General features: G+C 42.0%; 1 protein-coding gene across 4 annotated transcripts in view; it reads left to right on the top strand.

Moving 5' to 3' along the window:
• agap1 (ArfGAP with GTPase domain, ankyrin repeat and PH domain 1) overlaps nucleotides 1–26,339 on the top strand; it is a 788,284-nt gene that overhangs the window by 607,805 nt on the left and 154,140 nt on the right. For 2 of the 4 annotated variants that reach the window (XM_060827601.1, XM_060827599.1), the window contains exon 12: nucleotides 1,372–1,533. The exons of the other annotated variants lie outside the window; for them this stretch is intronic. In XM_060827601.1, coding sequence (XP_060683584.1) covers nucleotides 1,372–1,533 — 162 coding nt within the window. The remainder of the gene's footprint in view (nucleotides 1–1,371; nucleotides 1,534–26,339) is intronic. 4 annotated transcript variants of the gene reach the window in all.

Genomic DNA, 26,339 nt, shown 5'->3' with positions numbered 1-26,339 from the left:
AAGAATTGTTCAACATGGGAATGAGTTCAGCCCAGCCGTGAAGGGTGATAGTGGATGGGGATTGTTAACGTCTGCTTTTGAGGAAAAATCAGAGAGTCTTTAGATCATCCTGATGGGGTATGAATATGTAGAGGAATTGCACGGTTCCTGGTGAAGAGAGAGCTAGAAGCAGGAAACTGAAAATATAGAACCAACATAAAACATCAGAAGGATCCCAAATCTAAGTGGGAAAAGATTGAACGAGGTGAGGAAAAAAAATCCATCAAGACAGGAAGGAGTAAGTTCAGGTTGGACAGGGACAGCCTGAAACAATGAGGCTCTCGGCAATCTAGTTAGTGAATTTTGGGAAGGAGGTGTAGAAGTGGACAGTATGGGCTTGGGGCCTATAAGTGAGAAGCTATGGAGAGAGATCTCCAGAGGTGAGATTAATGACAGTACCGGAAATAGCAGCTTGATGTTGAGGTTTCTTTAGTGCAAGATGGTATATTAAAATAGCCAATGACTGGAAGGTAACATTTCTATACGAAGCCTGCTGCTGTGCTCCAACAAAACCGGTACCAGCTGGAGGCACAGTATCTTGTTTTCCACTTGAGCATTTTATAGCTTTCAGGACTCGACATTGAATTCAACAGCTTGAGAGCGTGAATACTGCTGTCCTTCATTTTAAGTCCTGACCCCATCTTGTTGGGCTTGCAAGAGTCTGCTCTCAGCAGAGCTGACCTATTATCGTTCTGAGGATGGGTCACCAGACCTGAAACATTAACAGTGATTTCTCATTATGGACACTGTCAGACCTGCTGAGCTGTGCCAGCAATTTCTGTTTTTGTTTCTGACCTGTTATCTGCTAATAACCTGTCATTAACCCCTATTCTGCATCAAAATCTCTACTATCATTTGCACTGCATTTGCCTTTTCCTCTGGAGTTTTTTGCCACGTGTTCTATTTGCTCTTTATTAGAAGCATAAAAATAATTCTCCAACCCTCTTCAGTTCCAAAGAGTTACATTGGACTCAAAACATTAACTCTATTTCTGTCTCAACAGATGCTGCCAGACCTATTGAGTTTCTCCAGCACCTCATTTGAGAATATTAACATTGTAAAATTGTTGGGGAACCAGGAGCCAGTATAGGTATTAATCCAAAGCAGTGATGAGTGATGTGGATTTGTTGTTAGTTACGATATGGCAGTAGAGTTCTAGATAAGCCTGAACTTGACAACTTGAGATCTGTACTATTCCATCTCCTCCCACATTGAGCATTATGCATCGTTTCAGAAGTTTATCATTGCAACAGCATCTGAGAGAAGAAGGTGCACTATATACAAGGCAATGCTTCCATTAAGGCACTTAGCTCATTTTCTTTCCAACCTCAGGTAATGTGACTCCTACAGGCTCAGCTACACAGATGGCGAGTGGCATCAGCCTGGTCTCCTTCAACAGCCGTCCTGAGGGCATGCACCAACGCTCATATTCCGTGTCCAGTGCTGACCAGTGGAGTGAAGCCACGGTCATCGCCAACTCTGGCATCAGTAGTGGTAAGTCACACAATATGGTTTAGAAGACACAGGAAATGCTGGAGAAAGTTAACAGGTCTGTCAGCATGTATAGGAGAGAGAAACCATTCAGAAACTAAATAAGTCCTAATTTTCCTCACAATGGCCGAGTGTTTGAGAAATGGCATACTGTCTCATAATATGCCTTCACCTTGTTATCATATCCATTTAGTCTGCTGTCACAAGTGCAGAGGAAGGAACACATTCATGACCTTGTTATTTCTGTGGATATGATTTATTCAATAAAGCTCACACATCAAACACTCTGGAACTTGATTGAGATAATAAGATCCTCAGTTTGTGATCAGCTTTGCCAATTAAAGAATGGTTTATTGCAAAATATATGAAGCAAATTGTCATTGTTGTTGTAAATCTGTTCTCTCTTGACAAGAAATTTTATTTTAAAATTTATTCTTCAAACTTTAGGTTCATTGTGTCCTCTGTGGCTCAGCAGTTAGCAAACTCACCTTTGCCCCAAGGCTATGGGGTCAAAACTCTCTCCACTAACTTGAGTACAAAATTCAGGCTGACGTGCCCACGCTAAGGAAGTGCTGCACTGTCAGAATGCTGCCTTTTAGATAAGGCATGAAGCAGAGATTCTATCTGCTCTCTCACTTGGACATAAAAAGTCCCATGGTGCTATTTTGAAGGAGAACAAGGGAGTTCTCCTGGTTTCCAAACCAATATTTAACCCTCAGTCAACAGAGAAACAGACTATTTTGTCATTATCACGTGTCTTAATGTGGGTGCTCGCTGTGACTACATTTATTAAATACTACACTTATTGGCTCTATGCATTGCAAAGTCCTGAGATGATGAAAACTGTCTCCCTACCTTCCCTTCTTTAACATTAGACATGTCTACTGTGCAGTACCATCGTGCAATTTCTCACACCAGTCATCCCAGGCTTTGTGAATTAAAATAATAATTTGACCTGCTCAGTTAAAATTATCCTAATATCTTTTCCGTGAGTTCTTTACGTATTTAAGAGGGAGAGAAGGGATAAATCTCAGCTGAAAGCGAAACAGACTCGAGAGAGCAAAGACCATTGTTTGCTTTTGCCTCCTCCTTGAACCTTTTCCATATGCGTATATAGCTGTCCTTCATGCCCTTAACCTCCAACTCTTTGAGCATCTTGCCTAAGCTCTTCTAGCATATAGCCTAAACTGTGTATCTGTGAGTCTAATGAACATTAACAGAGTAATCATATTGGCCTAATAGCATTAACAACTTGATGAAGTTACATATTCCATTACAGCATGCTTTACAAGCTGGACAATTACATATCCGCAGTTACCTGGGTGAAATGTGGTTTGCAGTTTTCCATTTATTTAGAGAATTGAGATTTATTGATGTGGAAAAGAAAAACATCCATCATTATATGTACCAGCTGTCACTGTCAGTTTTTATCATTGGTGTTTTCACAGCAATGTATTTTTAATTATAATTTAATTACTGCATCTTCTCAGAAAGTAACTGCTTACTATGTTATTTTTACAATCAATGCATTTTTATTTCTGTTTCATTTGGGTGTGTTTTTACTCATGCAAACTGAAATACTGGACCAGATCTTCCGATGGCAATAGCAATGAAGATTGGAACATTCATTGTTGTCGCATGCTGAGACCTTTTGACATGTCCTGACTGGACGTACATGATAGCCTCCCTGGGAATTTAACCTTGTGATGGATAGATCTGTATTACCCAGGCCCCTCCAAAAATACCTTAGCACCTCTGTATTGTTGAAAATGTGTTGCTGGAAAAGCGCAGCAGGTCAGGCAACATGCAAGGAACAGGAGATTCGACGTTTCGGGCATAAGCCCTTCCTCATTCCTGAGGCTTATGCCCGAAATGTCGAATCTCCTGTTCCTTGGATGCTGCCTGACCTGCTGCGCTTTTCCAGCAACACATTTTCAGCTCTGATCTCCAGCATCTGCAGACCTCACTTTCTCCACCTCTATATTGTCCCAGGTCAAGGACTAACAGTGGAGGCCATTCCATCAGCACCCATCACAAACTTCCAAACTGCATCGCCACTCCCTTTGTCTACACCCTACTGCCCAATCCCCTACACCAACTCAGTAGCACACCCACCCCTTTCAACTGCACTCCCTATTACCCTATCTGCTGAGTTCCCACTCAAACCCTGCCCGTCCTTTCAACCTCTCCACTCACTCGCACGCACCTTCTTCCCCAGTCAACACACCCTCAATCACTCCCCCCATTCAACCCCCCCTTGCTCAATGCCCCCACGACTCAACGCCCCCTCACTCAATGACCCCCTGCTCAAACACCCACTTCATTCAACCACAACCCACCTTAACTCCCACCCCCACCTCGCTCAACGTGCCCCTCCCTCAACGTCCCACCCAATGAATCCCCCGCTCAACTCCCCACCTCGCTCACCCCCACCTCGCTCAAACCCCCCGTGCAACCTTCCATCACTCAACACCCCCCTCACTCAACACCCCCCTCACTCAACACCCCCCTCACTCAACACCCCTCTCACTCAACACCCCCCTCACTCAACACCCCCCTCACTCAACACCCCCCTCACTCAACACCCCCCTCACCCAACACCCCCTCACCCAACACCCCCTCACTCAACACCCCCCTCACTCAACACCCCCCTCACTCAACACCCCCCTCACTCAACACCCCCCCCACTCAACACCCCCCTCACTCAACACCCCCCTCACTCAACACCCCCCTCACTCAACACCCCCCTCACTCAACACCCCCCTCACTCAACACCCCCCTCACTCAACACCCCCCTCACTCAACACCCCCCTCACTCAACCACCCCCTCACTCAACACCCCCTCACTCAACCACCCCATGCAACTTCCCCTCACTCAACACCCCCCTCACTCAACACCCCCCCTCACTCAACACCCCCCCTCACTCAACACCCCCCCTCACTCAACACCCCCCCCTCACTCAACCACCCCCTCACTCAACCACCCCCTCACTCAACCACCCCCTCACTCAACTACCCCATGCAACTTCCCCTCACTCAACACCTCCCGTCACTCAACACCTCCCCCCACTTAACACCCTGCCCCCCACTCAACACCTCCCCTGTCGCTCAACTGCCTTTCAATCAATGCCCCCTTGCTCAACTGCCCCTCGCTCAAACCCCCTCCGTTCAATGACCCCCTGACTCAAAGCCCTTCCCCCAATGACCCCCTGCTCAACTTTCCCTACCTCCCCCACCATCCCCTCAGCCCTCCATCGCCCCACCCCCCCTTTCTAATCCCACTGAAACTTTTGAGACTTTTAAACATTTTCTTAACACTGCAGCTGATTCAGTTGAAAGGGAGTCTGTCCTCTGCCCTTTTCCTCTTCAGCATTGTTCCCTGAGCTTGGTCGCAATGAGAGATTGCTGCAGCAGCCAGTGCGGGAGACCCGGCTGCAAGGACAGTAAAAGGTAAGGCCATATAGGTCCCTGTGGTTGGCAGCACTTGGCCCATCACATCACTAAACAGGAAATCTGGCCCACTTCTTCCACTTTAGTTTTGCTGCTTCAATTTAAGCATATTGTATAGATTGAAGTCTACTGTACTCTGTCTCATCATCATGCTAAGGACAAGAACCATACAGGATTCAGTACATCATAAAACTCTTTCTGCACTATCCCAACAAGCACACCCTGGTACAGCATGAGGTTGGACGCAATCATCTCTCTTCCACCTCATCTTGTTTCATTGAATTAGAACTCTGAAAAGGACAAGTACTGAATTCTGGTGATATTTTGGTTCTCAAACATGTCCAGCCTTATGTAGTTATTCAAGGTTTGTGCGAAGATTTGTAGCTCAGGTGCTCGTTGTTGTGGTTCTGTTCGCCGAGCTGGAAGTTTTTGTTGCAAACGTTTCGTCCCCTGGCTAGGCGACATCATCAGTGCTTTGGAGCCTCCTGCGAAGCGCTTCTTTGATGTTTCTTCCGGTATTTATAGTGGTCTGTCCTTGCCGCTTCCGGGTGTCAGTTTCAGCTGTCCGCTGTAGTGGTTGGTATATTGGGTCCAGGTCGATGTGTTTGTTGATGGAGTTTGTGGATGAATGCCATGCCTCTAGGACTTCCCTGGCTGTTCTCTGTCTGGCTTGCCCTATGATAGTAGTGTTTTCCCAGTCGAATTCATGTTGCTTGTTGTCTGCGTGTGTGGCTACTAGGGATAGCTGGTCGTGTCGTTTCGTGGCTAGTTGATGTTCATGTATGCGGATTATTAGCTGTCTTCCTGTTTGTCCTATATAGTGTTTTGTGCAGTCCTTGCATGGTATTTTGTAAACTACATTAGTTTTGCTCATGTTGGGTATCGGGTCCTTTGTTCTAGTGAGTTGTTGTCTGAGCGTGGCTGTTGGTTTGTGTGCCGTTATGAGTCCTAAGGGTCGCAGTAGTCTGGCTGTCAGTTCTGAAACGCTCCTGATGTATGGTAGTGTGGCTAGTCCTTTTGGTTGTGGCATGTCCTCGTTCCGTGGTCTGTCTCTTAGGCATCTGTTGATAAAGTTGCGCAGGTATCCGTTTTTGGCGATTACCTTGTATAGGTGTTCCTCTTCCTATTTTTGCAGTTCTGGTGTACTGCAGTGTGTTGTGGCCCTTTTGAATAGTGTCCTGATGCAGCTTTGTTTGTGTGTGTTGGGGTGGTTACTTTCATAGTTTAGGACTTGGTCTGTGTGTGTTGTTTTCCTGTGTACCCTTGTGGTGAATTCTCCGTTCGGTGTTCTCTGTACTATCACGTCTAGGAATGGGAGTTGGCTATCCTTTTATTCTTCTCTCGTGATTCGGATGCCTGTGAGTGTGGCGTTGATGATCCGGTGTGTTTTTTCAATTTCCGTGTTTTTGATGATTACAAACGTGTCATCGACATATCTGACCCAGAGTTTGGGTTGAATTTGTGGTAGGGCTGTTTGTTCTAACCTTTGCATAACTGCCTCTGCTATGAGTCCCGAGATTGGTGATCCCATGGGTGTTCCGTTGATTTGTTCGTATATCTGGTTGTTGAATGTAAAGTGTGTAGTGAGGCACAAGTCCAGTAGTTTAAGTATGCCGTCTTTGTTGATAGGTTCCGCCTCCTGTTTTCTGTTCTGTATGTCCATATCAACAAAGACGGCATACTTAAACTACTGGACTTGTGCCTCACTACACACTTTACATTCAACAACCAGATATACGAACAAATCAACGGAACACCCATGGGATCACCAATCTCGGGACTCATAGCAGAGGCAGTTATGCAAAGGTTAGAACAAACAGCCCTACCACAAATTCAACCCAAACTCTGGGTCAGATATGTCAATGACACGTTTGTAATCATCAAAAACACGGAAATTGAAAAAAAAACAACGGATCATCAACGCCACACTCACAGGAATCCGATTCACGAGAGAAGAAGAAAAGGATAGCCAACTCCCATTCCTAGACGTGATAGTAGAGAGAACACCGAACGGAGAATTCACCACAAGGGTACACAGGAAAACAACACACACAGACCAAGTCCTAAACTATGAAAGTAACCACCCCAACACACACAAACAAAGCTGCATCAGGACACTATTCAAAAGGGCCACAACACACTGCAGTACACCAGAACTGTGAAAAGAGGAAGAGAAACACCTATACAAGGTATTCACCAAAAACGGATACCCACGCAACTTTATCAACAGATGCCTAAGAGACAGACCACGGAACGAGGACATGCCACAACCAAAAGGACTAGCCACACTACCATACATCAGGAGCGTTTCAGAACTGACAGCCAGACTACTGCGACCCTTAGGACTCATAACGGCACACAAACCAACAGCCACGCTCAGACAACAACTCACTAGAACAAAGGACCCGATACCCAACATGAGCAAAACTAATGTAGTTTACAAAATACCATGCAAGGACTGCACAAAACACTATATAGGACAAACAGGAAGACAGCTAACAATCCGCATACATGAACATCAACTAGCCACGAAACGACACGACCAGCTATCCCTAGTAGCCACACACGCAGACAACAAGCAACATGAATTCGACTGGGAAAACACTACTATCATAGGGCAAGCCAGACAGAGAACAGCCAGGGAAGTCCTAGAGGCATGGCATTCATCCACAAACTCCATCAACAAACACATCGACCTGGACCCAATATACCAACCACTACAGCGGACAGCTGAAACTGACACCCGGAAGCGGCAAGGACAGACCACTATAAATACCGGAAGAAACATCAAAGAAGCGCTTCGTAGGAGGCTCCAAAGCACTGATGATGTCGCCTAGCCAGGGGACGAAACGTTTGCAACAAAAACTTCCAGCTCGGCGAACAGAACCACAACTTATGTAGTTGGTGTTTTGTGATAAAGCTTATGCTGTCTTGAGTGGATTTGTCATTCACGAGGATCTGACTCTACGGACTCAAGTGACTGCAATAATTAAAGGAAGGGAATGAGTTTACAGCCATATCAATGCAAATACTGTATAAAGCCATTCCTTTTTGAGCTTTACACAATCGACTACACAGTAGTAATCTATCCAAGGTAAGTGTGGGAGTGCAAATCTTAAGGGAATACAAAATGAATCTCTGTGACTTGCTTTTATGTAACATCTTGAACACAGTACCACCTCCAAAGACATTTCATTGAAGTACAATTAAACAAAATTTAAAACTGAAGTACACCAAGGTGACCGATAGGATTTAAGGTTGGTGTTGAAGATGGAAATAGAGGTGAAAATGCTTAGCAATGTTATAACTCTCACAGCATTTCCTGTGAAATTCCAAATGTTTCTAAGCATTACTTGTAAAAGAAGGATTCATGAGGTGAGAATCCATGTGGAAGATGGGGGTGGAATGATGAAATGGAGAATAGAAAGTCATATGTGCCTCATGCCTTATTTGTTCCAATAATTAAGGACTGGTGAGTGTATTACTGATACTGGGTGAGACTTCTCTAGCTTTGCATCAAACTGAAAGAGAAATTACGTATTGATGTTGCCTACACCTTAATTTGGGTTTAATTGAAAAGAATGTGCAGGAAAGTCAGTGATATGTTCCTAAAGGAAATGCATTTATCAGTCATTGGAAATGTCAGCAGCTTAAAAAATACACATTTGTGTTACTGAATTATTGAACACAGATCAAGCTCATTGACTGCAGATGAATTTAAATTCTGGTAGTTACAAAGCAACTGTAACCAATTTAATTTGTTCATGATGCAAGGACCCATGGAGATTGCAGTCAGTGTTTATACTGTTTGCAGAATGCCTTTAGAGTGCAGTGCAGGACCAGAGTTATACAGTCAGCTTTTTTGTTACTATTAACTACTGAAGCAAATGGAAATGCAAGTCCACGCTGGACCTGGTATCTGATTGTTGGGCACAATATCATCGTTTGCTAAACTTAATGGACTGTCTCAGTCTTTCCCTGAGCACTAGGAGTATGAAATTATCTTCACAAATTTCCCCAGGTGGTCCAATTTGTAGGACCACACAAACTGGATTTTACGCTAAATATTTAGACAAAGCAAAAACAGTCTCTTAATATTCCATTTAATCAGCCCAGTCAGCATTACTTGGCTAAGTTAGCAGGCAAGTTAAAATTAATTGATGAGGGCTTTGAGAGGTAGGATTGACAGTCAAATATAAGCTCAATAATATGTAAATACTCTCCTTAAAAGATCAGGCTGAGGTAAACAAAAGGAAGGGCTGTTATACCTTGAAACTATAAAGTGATAAAGATTTTAATTCTTACAATTACTATTAAGGTCGATTCTTAATAGTGTAATATTTGCTTCTGCCTTTTTGATACTGTTGGCATCTTGGTTTTGTGCTGGTAATCGATGTCCCCAGTAATCAGTGGGATGATTTCGAGGTGGGAACTTAAGCATTTAGCAGCACTAACAGCTACTAGCAGGGGAAATGTTTCTCAGATCTCATGGCAGCCTGACACAGTTTTAAAAAATACTGTGTCTTCATTAGTGTCTGGGAGCCTTTGAGTAGCTCCCAGATTTGGTCGACATTTTGTATGCTGGGGATTTTTACTGTCCTTATTAAGCAGCTATTGGGGATCCCTTGGGTCTTGGCCGTTTAGAGAGGTGCCTTGTATCATTAGGTACATTGCACTATAGGAAGCAGAACAGGGGAGTAAGAGGTGTGAGTTAAACTGTGAGAAAATGGGGCCAAGAGCTAAGCTCCTGCCTCCAGTAACTGCTGGAGTAGATTTATCACAAGTCGCTTCGATCCAAGGCTCAGGCTCTGATACACGCTCAACTGTTTATCATACTAATGGTGTCACACAGACTGAGCGCATCAACTTATAACAATTTCCAAAAGAGATTTTGCTTCATCCCTAAGTGAATAAGCAGTTTGATTTCATCGTGCAGTGTTTAACAACTACAGCCAGTGATACTTGTCTGTTGATTTTCCTGCACCTATTATGGTTATAGTCACATTTAGTCTTTAATGATCTGGATGAAGCAGTAATGATGGATTATTCTTGTGTGGCAAGGCTGAGGGAGATTGAGTTTAATCTTCAGTTATTATTTCCAGTGTCTGATAGCACCGAATGCAGTAAATTGTGCTTGTAGGACTGTAGTCACTGGTAAATTTCAGCCCTCTTTATCTCTTTCATGAATGCATTTAAAGGGGAAGCCAGACAAATACAAAAGGGAGAAAGGCCGAGCTATTATGCTGATGTTTGCTGAAGTAGCATGAGAGGAGGCTTTTCTGGAGCATAGTATTGGACTGTTTAACTGCTTTAAACTTTGTAACTCATTCCAAGGGACACTATGAATTGAGATCACAGTTATATTCAAACCTCAATTTTCAATTGTTGCCATACCATTGTATTTTAGAATTGAGACTTCGTAATATGTTTCCATCAGGATGTTCCAGTCGATTCAACTCAAGCTGCTTCTAGCTGAATGCTTTGATTAGCGCACTCACCTTGCATAAGGCACACAGTACAACTCACCTTGGCAGAAGGGGTTGAGCATGGTGTGGGTGGGGTAGGTTATTGCATTCTGGGGTTCTCAATCTTCCCCAGCTTGCTTGTAGACTCCAGGATTTAGTGACTAACCTCCAGGACTGTGAACAATCTTAAGAGAAAAATCAGAAGGATGTTTTAAAAAGTTGGGGGATAGGGTTCCCATTTTCATGGAACACTTCTGTTTATTAATTTAAAAAATAAGTTGTACAAAGGGAAAACAAATCTCTTTTTGACCAGTTGTCAAGGATAATGCAACCTGTATGACAGAGATATGTTTGGCTTTTTGATTGGCTGTTGGGAAGGCTGTGGGGCTCCCTGAGTATTGGGATGTTGGTTGACCACTGTCTGGAGTGTGGGGTTGGGGCAATGGAGGCAAAAGATCAGGTGATGGCATCTCTAGGAGCGTGACCAGTAATGAGTTTGCCAACCTCACTATATCTCTTTCGATGCCCAATTTCCAGTTCTTACATACAGGTCGTTCTGCTAGCGCACACATTTCATCAGCACAATTTGGCTATAAACCAGTTGACGATTGTGGATGTTGTTTGGAATGGGTATAGTGCTTTTATATTAGCAATCTCCTGCAGAATGATTTTCTTTAGTGGTTTTCCACAGCGCGATTTTCTATAGCACAAGTTTGCAGAGGAACGCAATTGTTGTGATACAGTAGAACAATCTGTTAATAGCTTATGTATGGTGTGATGTAAGCTGTGGGATTCATAGGTATGATGTCTAATGTTATTTGGAATGAGTTTGGGTTTGGTGTTTGACTTGGTAACTGATGGGTTTTTCTGTGTGTCTGAAGTTAACTGCTTACTTGTATTTCTGCAATCCTGGTGATCTTTTTTTTAAAAAAAACGCTTTGATGCCTGGCTGTGCAGTGAATGGGTCTATCCACTAATGGACATCTGCATATTTTAGATTGTTTGCAATCCAGCATGGCTTGTTTGTTAGATTCTGGAATTTTTTTTTATATATTACTTCAGGGAAACCCACATAACTGTGAGACATTTAGCTCAATTGGCTAGATGACTGGTTTGTGATGTAGAATGACAACAATAGTTCAAATCCCATGCCATCTGAGATTATATGCAGGTCCCAGTTTCTTAATTTTGCCCCTCACCTGAGGCATGGTGACTGTCAGGTCAAATCACCACTGGCTGTATCTCAACTGAGAGAGCAGCCTCTGGGACTTGGACAACTTGACTTTTGACTAGTCAATGTTGTTTGGTTTTGTTTCAATTTATAAAGGTGTGTTTTGAGATTAAAGACAATGTACTGGTAATACTATCAAGGTGGTAAAAACAATGACTGCAGATGCTAGAAACCAGATTGTGGATTAGTGGTGCTGGAAGAGCACAGCAGTTCAGGCAACATCCAAGGAGCAGGTATTACTATCAACTGGGTTCATAACAATGGTCAGACGTGTGTTATTGAGAATATTGAAAGTGTAGTGCAATTTCCTTTAATGCAGGAATATAATTGAACTGTTCTCCTGTACCAAAGTCTCCTGTATCTGCTTGCATATCCCCGAAGCTCTTCATTTTAGTCCACGTAATTCATCAGAGGAATTGAAATAAAAGTCCACAATGGATTATGCAACCAGCAACTTAAAAAGTCTGTTCATGCAATGTGGTTAATAAAGCATGTCATTTGAGACAAAAACAGAAATTGCTGGCAACACTCAGGAGGTCTCACAAATACCTCTGTTCAGAACAGTTCTGATGAAGAGTGACCAGCCTTGAAATGTTAACTCTATTTTCTCTGCACAGATGCTGCCAGACCTGCTAAGTTTCACAGCAGTTTCTATTTGTATTTTGGATCTCTATCGTCTGCAGATCTTTGTTTTATCCTGTCATTTGAGAGTCCAATTACATCTCATAATAATCACGCAGTCTTCTGGCCACAGTTGATGAGAGGCTACTGTTCCCCCTGTAGAGGACAGCCTTGTTAGTACCTGAGATTCAACTGGAGAAAATCATGCTAACGCATAATTTCTGTACTGTGAGACTTAATGTTGGCATTCCTGTTGTCCTTGTTCTAGGTGGTAATGTTTGAATGTCGAAAGAGCCTTGACGTGTTACTGCAGTGTGTTGTTTAGATGGTTCATAATGTTGCTACATTACGCCATGGCAGAGGGAGTGAATGTTGAAGGTGGTGAATGGAGTGCAGATTAAGTGGGCTGCATTCTCACGGTGTCGAGCATCTTGAGTATTGTTGAGCTGCAGTCATATAGGCAAGTGTGAAGTATTCCATCACACTCCTGATTTGTGCCTTCTACATGGTGGACAGTTTTGGGGAGTCAAGAGGTAACTTACTTGGCTGAAGAATTCACTGCCTCTGACTTCCTCCTGTATCTATAGTATTTTGATTTTCCTGCTCCTCGGATGCTGCCTGACCTGCTGTGCTTTTCCAGCACCACTCTAATTTAGACTCTGGTTTCCAGCATCTGCAGTCCTTATTTTTACTATTTTTGTGGCTGGTGCAGTTCAGTTTGTCATCAGTGGTAACCCAGAATTTTGACGTTTGGGATTTTGATGATGGTAATGTCATTGAACATAAAGGAAAGCTGGCGAAGATGATTGTGTGGCATTTCTGCATAATGTTACTTAATTTACATTGTTTCACTTTAGCCTTGAAAAAAGGATCTTGCATATCTGTTGCACCGTTCGCAGCCTGATGATGTCCAAAAGATGTTTAGTCAATGAAGCATTTTTTTGAAGTTCATTGTTGTAAGGTGGGAAATGCAGCAACGTGCACAGCAAGCTTCTGCAGTAATATGATTAACATCAGAATGTGGAATAACCAGGCAATATGGCTTTGTGATGTTGGTTAAATAAGTTTGGTCTGAACACCATGCTTCCAAAAATATCACACTTGGTTTATTTGTGTTTGCCTGAGAAACTGCGCCTTGATCAAGCAGCTTATCAAAGAGATGGCAGCCATCCCTCGTGACTCTTCTGGTTTGTCAGCCTTTATTTTTGTGCTGAAGACACAAAGTGGAGCATGAACCACCAACCTTCTGACTCCGCACTGCCAGCTAGAAGTGGATTTTCTGCTTCAGGAGTAGGTTTTAAACTAAGAATCTACTGAATTGGGACAAGAGCACTAAAACTGAACCATAGCTGCTACTCAATATTTAGACACTGGTGATATTATTTTATTTGGTAGTAAAATTTATTTGGCATGTTGTGCAGCTGTGAAAGGCACTAGAGAAATGTAGGTTTTCCTTTTCATCAAACTTTGTCGTGTATTTTTGGCAGTGAGGAAGACCTGACAGTGCAGAGAAAATAAGTTGAAGGAGGAATTATTTATACATTCTTAAAATATGGTGCATTCTTGTACAGAATTTTTTTTTTCCAATTTCCGTCTTATATTTCAAACTATTCCATTGATTGTATCCCCACCCATCTCTCTCGTTTTCTTCCCTGATGTTCTCCAAAACATTAGTAGTGGCCACAAGGTAATCATGATGGCACCATGCTACCTAAAAAACAGTAGGAGATCGATCTAATAGTCACCCCCAACAGCTCCAGATCTTCACAAGTATCAGATTGAACAAATTAACAGCTGAAAGGTCAATGTTCCTTTACACCTTGCACCTCAGGTACCCTGATGATGACACATGCTCTGTGCCACTGACTCCTTACTCTGGTCTCCAGGAAAATTGTGCTGCCATTACAGATATGTGTGTGATCGGGCAACAACAGCTGTCTTTAAGAAAGACAGCAGAGACAAAACTGCTTACATCAATTTAGAAAATGAACAGTGCTGGTGCCTCTGCCAGCTGTCTGATCTGTGGGATTTTCTTCTGCTCTGGTTTTCAAAATTCTTTTTGCCTCTTTTAGTTGTCCCATTTCTACTCTTTATTTGCTTTACTTATTTCTGGCAGTTGATGGATTGATGGATTGATTGATTGATTGATTGATTGATGCAGTTGTTCATCTGGACTGGTTTTACCCTTACCACACCAGGGAGGGATGCGCAATTTTCTTAAGGTCTTAAAATGTGAAGGATCCAGTTTCAGGGAAAATCTTCGTCACCTGAGTGTGCCACATGGCATTTTCTTAAAATTGAGTCCAGAAATGGAAAAGAATGATTAAAATTGTGACAATGCTGTCAAATTGCCATTCATGTCAAGTTAATTTTGTTTTTCCCTATTCTAATTTTACATGACTCCCAGATTGTTCACATTTCCAGCACTGATTACATACTATCTCCTGGGGTACTGATGATGTCTATTGGCAAGCCAAGCACAACTTGATGAAGCCAGGAGTCCCAAATCAGTGTGGTCCTCATCATTCAGGTTGCTGCTGGCACTGGTCAGTGCACAAACAGGTTTTTAAGCCACTGACTTTAGTGCTTTGCCCAAGGTCACGACTCTCCATCTATTCCATTTGTGTGAAAGTTTTCAATCTGACCACAGGACATGCACTAAAATTCCAGATGTACTACCCCCAACCTCCCCTCCCCCTCCCCCCCCCCCCCCCCCCCCCCCCCAGCTCCTCCCCACAACCCAAACAAGCAAACCATTTTTGATTGCAGCACAACTTGCATTTTTGTAGTGCCTTTCATGACCCAAAGATGTCCCAGAGTGTTTTACTGTCAATCTAAATTAGTCATAGGATGAGAGCATCACTGGCTAGGCCAACATTTATTGCTTATTACTTATTGCCTTAGAGGCACATTGTTGTGGGTCTGGAGTCACATGTAGACCAGACCAGGTAAGGATGGCAGTTTACTTTCCCTACTGGAAGGAAAGGACCTTTGTGAACCAGTTGAAATTTTTCAATAATCAATGATGGATTCATGGTCATCATTAAATTCTATACCATAATATGCAATTACAGAGAAACATAGCAAATAGGAGCAGGGGTAGGCAATTTCCAGCCTGCTCTTCCACTTCATTATGACCCAATCTAATCATCCAACTCAGTACCCTGTTCCTGCTTTTCTCTTGCATACGTCAATCTCTATTAATTGATTGGAGTATCAGATGAGCCGGTTACCATCAGGTTACAGCAGTACTGTAAAGTCTTTGTTGAGAGAACTTTAGACAGTGATATTCATTGGACCAATGATTGCGGCAATGGTGCTTCAGACACACTGCAAGGTAACAAATATCCGATAACTGCTGTCTGGCAGGGTGTTGCGAGGCAGTAATTCAATCAAACACCTCTAATGATGACATAAACTATGAAAATGAATTATGGCCTGAAACTCACTGTCAACCTTATGTCATTTGTTATATTTTGTAGTCTAGACTTTAGCATTCAAATTTGAGAGTCCTTACCATTTTGCAGTGTGTACTATCACAGCAGCACACAGTGCAATTCTGAAATTGGGTATGAAGGGGAATGGTATCATGTGACTGACATCAAATTTCAAATGTTACCAAAGAATATATATCGTATAATACATATATAAAATCCTGTGCCTTTGCAGTTAAGGCCTGCCTATTATTGATTGTATCCACGCCAGCAGTAATTAGAAGTGCTATCAATAATTTACATTAGTCTTAAACTGGCTTTATAGACAGTTTTTCTGCTGCCTATTTTGTTCAACTTTTATCCTCATTTGTTTCTTTCTGTTTTTTTTCTTGGATATTTGCTGGCTTTTTTTTTTGCCAATTCCTGGCAAAGCATAAAAAAACTTTAGATATCTATCAAACTTCTGCCATCCTCCTCCTGTTCCAGTGTGATTATGAGAAGGTGATAGTAGGCCAACTGAGTGCCTTAGTTTTTGGCTGGAGTCATGTAAATTCTAGTCTGGGTAAGGGCACTAAGGTCCATGAAAGTGTGTTATGTGATGTATGAAACAGTTGTGGATTTAGAAAAATCCAAAAACCTCATGGTCACTTTACGTGAAACTAGTTTTTACATTTCAAAAGTTTTAAACTCAGAGAAAATTTGTAGTGGGTTTTGAACCTCCGTTCTCCAACCCTGTAATCCCATAATCTAAGACCATGAAATTTGGAGTAAAGCTGGGCCATTTGGCCCATCAGGTCTTTTCCACTATTCAATGAGATCATGACTGATCTGATCATTTCTATGCCATTTTCCTGCCTTCTTCCTATAACCCTTGATTCCCTAACTGATTAAAAATCTGTCTATCTCACCCTTGAATATACTTAACAACATACCCCTTATTGCCATCTATGGTAATGACTTTCACAGATTCATTTGTTTTTTTTGTCTTAAATGGGCGTCCCCTTATTCTAAGATTATGCCCAGTGGTCCTAGATACTCCCACAAGGGCAAATAATCTCTGCATCTGACTGTGCTATTCCAGGCAGAGAGCTAGCATTGGACCTGGTCTATTTTTCTCTGTCCACAGATGCTGCCAAACGTTACATGTTTGCAGCATTTTTATTTTAGATTTCCTTCTTCCACAGAATGTTATTTTTGCACCATTATGTTACCTTGCTGATGACATTTTACTTTTGGGTGTTAAGTATATAGACTGCTCATCAAATACCTGAATTACTGCCAAACAAAATTGTACTGCTTTCACCCAGCCTCATCATCCCAAGTAAAAACTTGGCTAGAAGCTTATCCTAAGTAAAAGTGGATCTCCCACAGCCATTTTTGTTCACTAGAATGTCAATGAATTCAAGGGAAGACTTAAAAACTACCCGCGGCAATGAAATAAGGCTCTTATGTGAGCCTTAATAGGCGACTTAATAGGTCCAAGGGCAGGTGGGCTACCAATGTCTCTGCTGCTTCTATGCATAGCAGGAGATAGCATCTCTTGCTTCCAAACACTGATGGAAAGATAAGGTTGAAACATTCATAACAAAGCCAGAAATGTGAGTGGGTGATCCATCTCAGCCTCCTCCAGAGATTCCCTGCATCACAGACACCAGTCTTCAGCCAATTCAATTCAGTCCATGTGATGTTATGAAATGGTTGCAGGCACTGAATGCAGCAAAGGTACAATACTTGAGAAGCTTGCCATCATCCAGGGCAAAGCAGTCCACTTGATTCGCATTACATCCAGAATCCACATCCACATTCCTGATGAGGGGCTTTTGCCTGAAACATCGATTCTCCTGCTCCTTGGAAGCTGCCTGGCCTGCTGTGCTTTTCTAGCACCACACTCTCGAATCACATCGACAACATCCACTCTTTAAACCATCAGTGCTCAGTGGCAGCAGTGTGTACCATCTACAAAATGCACTGCAGAAATTTAGTAAAGATCCTTAGGCAACACCTTCCAAATCCATGACCACTTCTACAAAGACAGTAGGTACATGGGAACACAACCACCTGCAAGCCACTCACCATCCTGACTTGGAAATATATCATAGTTCCTTTGCTGTCACTGTGTCAAAATTCTGGAATTTGCTCTCTAATGGTATTGTGGATCTGCCTATGTGACAGGGATTGCAGCAGCTCCAGAATGCAGTTCACTACCACCTTCTCAAAGGCAACGAGAGACAAGAAATAAACCCTGGCCCAGCCAGCAACACCTATGCCCCATGATTTAATAGAAAAAGAGTGGGCTTTAACACCTAGCTGCTCCTGTTGCACCAGGCTACAATACTCCGAGCTAGCTCCATACGTATTATGTATGTAATACAGTGGTTTCTTCTAGGCATCATAGTGGTGGGTATTAGTATTGAAAGGTTTATCATTTTTGACACTAATCATTCACCCATGTATGAGGATTTTGTAAGATTTAACTAAGGCTCCCTGTTTCAGACCCTTGAAAGATCCTCTCACTGCATTACCATTTGCTTTTTCAATCTGACATCAGACATTCATTTAATGTTGCCTTTGTTCTCGGAGCCACTTTCAGTGGCCCCTACCCACTTGAAGCCACGTTGAAACTGCATAAAGTGAAACAAGCATATGGTGAGCAGAAAGAGACCACTCCCATCCTGTCAGTTCAACATAAGCACTTGGATGTAAAGGTTCACTGAAATAATCAACTGTTTTGGTGATATTTGGATACAGTGAGAAAAGAAACATCTGTATGTCACAGAAATGCAGAACACACATAATGATGAATGAAGTTAAATACAGGTATGTATAAAAATTTGGTTAGATCGCAGTTGGGTACTGTGCACAGTTCTGTTCTCCAAATTACATAAACGGATATGAACTGATGCAAATAAAGACTGACAAGGTTGATACTGGAATTGTGACGTTATAAGTATAAGGCCTAACATCTCAGGTCTCTTTTTTTTGCTTCTAGAAAAGAGAAGGCTCAGGGTGACCTAATGGAGGTCTTAAACTATTTTCACTTGTGAGGCTAGTAGATAGAATAATAAATCCAGCAAGGACTCCAAGAGAACCTTCTTTACCCAAAGATGCGTTAGAATGTAGAAACCCCAACAATTTATTTGGGTTGATTTGGATGAGGCGTGTAATGCAAACACATTTAAGAATGGCTTGTTTCTGTACTGTATATGTGATGCAGTCCTTTTTCAAGTTGAAGAAATCTACCTTGAGAGTGGGAAATAGTGGTTTGGGAGAGTGTATTTTTTCCCCCCATAGCAATGTTCTCCACGATATCTCATCAGCATGCAAATGAATCTCAGCAATAAATTGGTGTCACAGTTGGTCTGAAGCTAAGTTTGATTATTTCCAATTGCTGCATTGCAGTAAATGTTGTCCCGTTTATGTTCTACTTGTTTAGAATCTACTTCAGCATTGAAAGGGATTCTTTAGTACCCTGATACCAGAGTTAACTAACCTGGCATAATCATAAAGGTTAGTCAGTGTGCCTTTACCTGGCAAAGAATGTCAAATTAATAAGTCAGTGACAGGATGAGCAGGAACCTCACTGCCCACAGAATGCAATATATCATAATTTAAAAATGGAAATAAAAATCTCATGTGCATCTAAAATAGTACTCCAAAAGGGCTGCCACTTACTAAATAAAAAAATCACAGTCGAGTTATCCATTTTCACCACCTTTACTTCTAACTTAAAATAATCCAAGAAAATAAAGTACCTGTTGAGTTTGTAAAACTTGCTTGCATTTCATGACTTACAAACACCTCTGTAAGCCATCACTTAGAGGAATACTATGCACAGTTTCAGTCTGCACATTACAAGATTGTAGGAACATTAGTGAAGGTGTCAGATGGATTTGCCAGAATGACAGCACCACTGAGATATCAGACTGGATCTTCCTGTAGAAAAGTGCAAGGCTGAAACGTGACTTAATAAAATGACTTTAAATATTATGAAGTGGCTTGATAGATCAGAGATACCTCAAATGTTTCCACAAGATCTTAAACTAAGAGCCATTAACGTAAAAGTGGTTAGTTAAAAAAAGCATCAGTAGTGAACTCAGGAAAAATGTTTTGACCAGTGAACAGTAAGCTTATCCAACCTAGTCACTCTAAACTTTGTTATTCTTTTGACTATTTCTGAAACAGCAACCTTCACCGGTTTATTATTCTTGGGTGTCTGAATTTAAAGCACTATGTAGATTAGGAAACATTATCCACATGGACTAGATTATTATTGCCCCACACCAGATCAGCAAATACCTGTTTATGCTTCTCCTTCAGACTTGTCTTTATTTCTCTCTTTTCCCACCACCTGTTTTTACTTTAAATTCCCACCAGTATCAGTACCAGTCTTTCATGACGAACTTTTTCCGAATACGCAATATTAGTATGACTCTTCACAGCCCAGTTAAGACTTTGCCTCCTTGAAAGAGGAATTGTCTCCCAGACCAGCACTGTGCATTTCCTACTCAAGCTAACACAGCTCCCTCAGGCTGTCAGATTCAGTAACTTCTCTCTGACTTGCAGCCTATATTACCAACAATTTCTGTTGAAGTTGATTGAGTTCCCTCAAACCACTCACGTCAGTAACTCCACCAGTATTAATGACCATGGCTATTTCTTGGGACTAATTGACCTTTTTCACATTATGTAACTCCAATAAGTTTGTTTTTTTAACCCATTTTGTCAAGATTGTTTTAATGAACAGTTGAAAGGAGATGTGAACAAGACATTGAATTCTTGATGTTTCTCCATAATTGATTCTTTTAATCAAATTTGTTGATTGAGACTGTCGCTCATTAATGGTTGTCAACCTTAATGGTGTTTCAGAATTCAAAATGGTCACATCAATGTATAGCTCAGACAGAAAGAATAATTCAACAAGTAGTTGATGCAGCTGCAACCTATCAATAAAGGATCCCATTGTATTCAAGTCTGAAACAAGACCTGACTGCAGCATGTCAGTGCAGTTGTCTTTGATTTGAACCATGCAAGAATTTCAAGGTCCAAAAAATTACAGGTTGCAGCCTTGTGAGGTCAAGCTACTTAAAATGCAATGATAATGTTGAATTGATCAAAAGTTTCCCATGTCTCAGCTTGAGTATTTGGAGTTTTTAACTAATGCCAAAGATTGGGGGAGTATATTGTGACTTGAATTGTCAGCCAATCTTGAAGGCTTTAAAGGTAATTGCCTATATACTTGCTTCCCATGTTCTCATTCTGTGTATTTTTTAAGATTATTGGTCAACAGCAAATAAGTAGGCACCATTTTGGGTGCAGTTCTCTTCGTTGTCCATAGTTCATTTTATCAAAAAAGCCAGGTTCTGGGAATTAACTCCGTTTTCCTGTACAGGTACAAGACCAAGATTCTGCCTTATGGGATTGGGTCACTAATCTCAGTGATTTGAATGCCAGGACTTGGCCTTGTGAGTTTACGTTCTTAATGGCCACAGCGTGCTGACCTCTTTCTTTAAACAAGAATAAAAACAGGTTTTCTGTGCATGACCTTTCTCACCAGAAATAGTGCTGACAGTTGGAGGATGACCTTCCAAACATTGGGGCACAAAGATCCCAAACCCATATGCAATATCCTCTCTCAAGCCACCTCTGACCACTGGTTTTGCAGTATAACATAAAGCAAACTGATGAGATCTGGAATAACATGAGTATTTTGGCTTTTACTCTTTAACTGAACAGTAGAATGAACATCATTTTGAAATGTTTCCAAATATAAAAGATTATATGTGCAATTTCAGGAATTTCCTGAGTATTTAATTCAAATGGGCATAGCTAGCATTACATTTCTCCTACATTTATCATAATGCACTCAGTGTGTGGAATACAAACAGGAGCATAACCTTGACCCCTATCACTTTCGTTAAACACATCTTACACAACACATTTATATGTTTTGACAGTGCATTATCTAAACTAAGAGCTAGGAACAAGACATCTGCCATCAAGTTGTGTTGACAGGGTCAGTTGCAGAACTCATACAAAGGACAAATGTTGGAGAAGACAGCAATGAAACTTGGCTGTTCCTCCCCAAACATTTCAGATGCTGCAATTAATTCAATTATAATTTTGGAAGTTAAATGATTGCTGAGACTTTGCAAAGTGTACTCTGTAGCAACGACATTGTTACAGTGTGGTCAGACTTGTGAACTGAAAGAAATCTTTTGGCCACCTCCACAACGCTATGACATGTTTCTCAGGAGCACCCCAAAGCACACCTCATATTGAAATATGCCACTGATGTTATTGTGTCAACATTGAATAATATAGCTAGTATTGAATCCACATTAACAATATGGGCAGCACGGTGGCTCAGTGGTTAGCACTGCTGCCTCACAGCACCAGGGATCCGGGTTTAATTCCTGCCTCAGGCGACTATCTGTGGAGTTTGCACATTCTCCCCGTGTCTGCGTGGGTTTCCTCCCACAGTCCAAAAATGTGCAGGTTAGGTGAATTGACCATGCTAAATTGCTCATAGTGTTAGGTGAAGAGATAAATGTAAGGGAATGGGTCTGGCTGAGTTGTGCTTCGGCGGGTCGGTGTGGACTTGTTGGGCTGAAGGGCCTATTTCCACACTGTAAGTAATCTAATCTAATATCTAATGTCTGCATGGGTTTACCCTGGTTGGTCCGGTTTCCTCCCACAATCCAAAGATGTGCAGGCCAGGTGAATTGGGCATACTAAATTGCCCATAGCATTAAGTGCATTAGTCAGGGGTAAATATAAGGTGGGGGAATGGGTCTGGGTGGGTTGCTCTTTGGAGGGTTGGTGTGGACTTGTTGGGCCAAATGGCCTGTTTCCATACTGTAGGGAATATAATCTAATATCCTGGGGATTGCCATTGATCAGAAACTGAACTGGATCAGCCATATAAATACTTTGGTTCCGAGAGCTGGTCAAAGGCTGGAAATCCAGGAACGTGACCCACTTCCTGACTCCACAAAGCTTGTCCACCATCTACATGGCTGAAGTCAGGAGTTTGATGAAATACTCCCGACTTGCCTGAATGAGTGCAGCTCCAGTAGCACTCGTCCAACATCATCCGGGGCAAACAGCCCACTTGATTCAACACCCCACCATAAGCATTCACACTTTCCATCACACTGATGTACTTGACAGCTACATGTAAAATATACAAATTGCAGCAACTCGTCAAGCCTTCTCCGACAGTATCTTCCAAACTCTGACCCTTACCATCCGGAAAGAACAAGGACAGCAGGTGAGTGAGATCACTGTCATCTGTAAGTTCCTATCTAAGCCAAACATCATTTTGAGCTACAACTGTATAATCGTTCCTTCACTGTCATTAGATCAAAGTCTTACTACTCACCAGTCTCCAGATAGTGCACTCTTTGATTCCTTTTGCCTTAAGAAATATATCTGACTCCTTCTTGAAAGCACCTAGACAAGAGTCATCCTCTAGACAAACAAGCCAAATAATGTTCTGAATAATTTTGATACAGTTCATACAAAGGATCAGCTTCTGAAAATTGCAGTTTGTACTGTAATTTTCACAGTATCGGGCTACCAAAACCAAACTTGCATCTTGATTAAACTTTACTGAATCACATGGAAAGTTAATGAGGCTTAGATTGTCATGATATGGCAATTATGCTCAGAACAGTGCACGTTTTCCAATACAACGTTGTCATTTTATTATTATGACCTTGCACGCTGAAGTGTAGGTAAAACCAGTACCCAAAGTGTGGAACTATCTGAAGGTTACTTTGCCTTTAGAAATGATTATGTTTGTGGAGTTGGAACTCTTCATTCAGGACATTGTTTGATCTGCACTTATTTTAACTGATTTTAATGCCTTCGAGTTTGTATTAGGCATTTCCAGATTGGATTGCTAGGCCTCAAATCTGATCTCCTCCTCTAATTACATTTCAGAAAGGCAGCTGATCCTGCCAATCTGACAGTATTTCATTTTGTACTGAGTGTGATTGCCAGTGGATAAAATGCTAGGGTTTCATGTCACTGGTGCTGGGATGGGATAGGTTTGTACTATGGCCTAAGGCCTGTGAGAATTGGGTTAAAACTGCTCGAATACATTTCAGATAGTGTCCTTTGAGCCAGGTAATAAGAAACTTTGATCTCAATTGCACTCTTAAGGTAAAAGGTCCTAAACTTGGGCCATCTTGTTCCCATTCAGTTGCTTTTATTATTACAGTCTATTTTTCTGCAGAGATGCTCAGGAGTGGCACTTACTGCTTCAACCAGATTTCCAACTACTTATTTGGGTAGCTACATAGTCCTAATGGCCTTCTGGCATGGAGGGCTGCACATACAGTTGATCATGATAGAAGATAATGACGGAGCGGGCCGTTAATCGTGTACAGTTAATTGTAAGGTTTGAGATGGCATCTTGTCAGCAGAGATAAGTTGTCACTTTTCCAGTTCAGCTGAAACTAAATGATTGTAAAATAAGTTATGGGTGTCCTTGGGCTTGTCTGGAGAATGATGGCTGAGAACGCATTCTGGTCCCATCAGTCTCGGGCAGGCTGCTTGATATTTATGTGAACTGAATGTTATTTTATTCCCCCTCTAGTCATGCTTGTCAGCTTCCAGAGTGAAAAGTGAAACCACTTTCCCAACTCGTACTTCAAGTGTCGAAATGCAGCTATTGCAGATTATTATTTTTTTTGAACATTGATGCCCGATTGGGAAGAACTAATATGAGACACTGAATGTATGAAAGGGTCGCAAATGTCCCTCCCCTGTGAAATGGAACCTATGAGTTTTAATGCTCCTGTCAGAGCTGGTTTAGAAGCAAAAATGATGGTGTAGTCATCTAATTTCTGCCCCCTTTTTTAGATAACTTGTAGCAATCAACCTTTTCACGCTTTGATTGATACAAGGCACATGCCTATTTTGTATTCAATCCAAGTCGGATGCGTTGCTTTAAAGGGAGACAGAGCAGACACTAATTTACAGTCTTGAATTAGACTGTCGTTACTGCTGTTTTCAATGTTACAAAGTTAAATTGATGATTAAGAAGGTAAAGAGTATTCAATCAGCAAGTGGCTCGAATACTGTGTAAATCCTACCAGTGGAAAGTGAGGACTACAGATACTGGAAATCAGAGTCAAGAGATTGGTGCTGGAAAAGCACAGCAGGTCAGGCAGCATCCGAGGAGCAGGAGAATCGACATTTCAGGCATAAGCCCTTCAGCCTTCAACATCATTTCTCCATCTCCGTGGATGCTGCCTGACCTGCTGTGCTTTTCGAGCACCACACTCTCAGCTCTAAATCTTACCAGTGCTGATCTTACCTCCATGGGTCTCAATCAAAGGCATTCTTGCCCTCCTCAGAACCAAGGGAGCTATTTTAATTGCTAAAAGCACCAAAGCTTTTGATTTAGGAACTGTGCTTTGAGATCTCAGGTTAACGGAAGTTTTATTGGACCCACCAGGCAGGTGTTGTTTACTCTGTTTCACTAGTTTGTCCCGTCTTGACACCATGAGGGCAGACAGGGGCCACAGATAAGCTATGGCAAGCATTGCCTGTAAGTGTGTTGAAAGCAGGTTTCCTTGAGGCATTCAAGAGGGTATTGGATGATTATTTGAATAGAAATAGTGTGCAATAGCATTAAACAGTGCCTTGGGACAAAACAGGAAATTGGCACTAGGTAGTCATGCTCACTTGAATAGTGTATACAGACATAATAGATTTTCAAAGTTTGTGAGAAGATTTGTAGCTCAAGTGCTCGTTGTTTGTGGTTCTGTTCGCCGAGCTGGGAATTTGTGTTGCAGACGTTTCGTCCCCTGTCTAGGTGACATCCTCAGTGCTTGGGAGCCTCCTGTGAAGCGCTTCTATGATCTTTCCTCCGCCATTTGTAGTGGTTTGAATCTGCCGCTTCCGGTTGTCAGTTCCAGCTATCCGCTGCAGTTGTCGGTAAATTGGGTCCAGGTCAATGTGCTTATTGATTGAATCTGTGGATGAGTGCCATGCCTCTAGGAATTCCCTGGCTGTTCTCTGTTTGGCTTGTCCTATAATAGTAGTGTTGTCCCAGTCGAATTCATGTTGTTTGTCATCTGCATGTGTGGCTACTACCCATCTCTGGACTCATAGCAGAAGCGGTAATGCAAAGATTAGAACAAACAGTATTACCGCAAATTCAACCCAAACTCTGGGTCAGATATGTGGATGACACCTTTGTAATCATTAAAATCACAGAAATAGAGAACACACACCGGATCATCAACGCCACACTCACAGGAATCAGATCCACTAGAGAGGAAGAAAAGGACAACCAACTTCCATTCCTAGACATTTTGGTACAGAAAACACCTAACGGAGAATTCACCACAAAGGTATACAGGAAAGCCACACACACAGACCAAGTCCTGAACTATGAAAGCAACCACCCCAACACACACAAAAAAAGTTGCATCAAGACACTATTCAAATGGGCCACAACACACTGCAGTACACCATAACTGCAAAAAGAGGAAGAAGAACACCTCTACAATGTATTCGCCAAAAACGGATACCCGCGCAATTTCATCAACAGATGCCTAAGGGAAAGACAACAAAATGAGGACATGCCACAAC

Source organism: Hemiscyllium ocellatum, chromosome 7 (genome assembly GCF_020745735.1).
Source record: "Hemiscyllium ocellatum isolate sHemOce1 chromosome 7, sHemOce1.pat.X.cur, whole genome shotgun sequence".
In the NCBI taxonomy this organism is placed as follows: domain Eukaryota; kingdom Metazoa; phylum Chordata; class Chondrichthyes; order Orectolobiformes; family Hemiscylliidae; genus Hemiscyllium; species Hemiscyllium ocellatum.
This window is presented reverse-complemented; position numbering and strand designations above follow the sequence as displayed.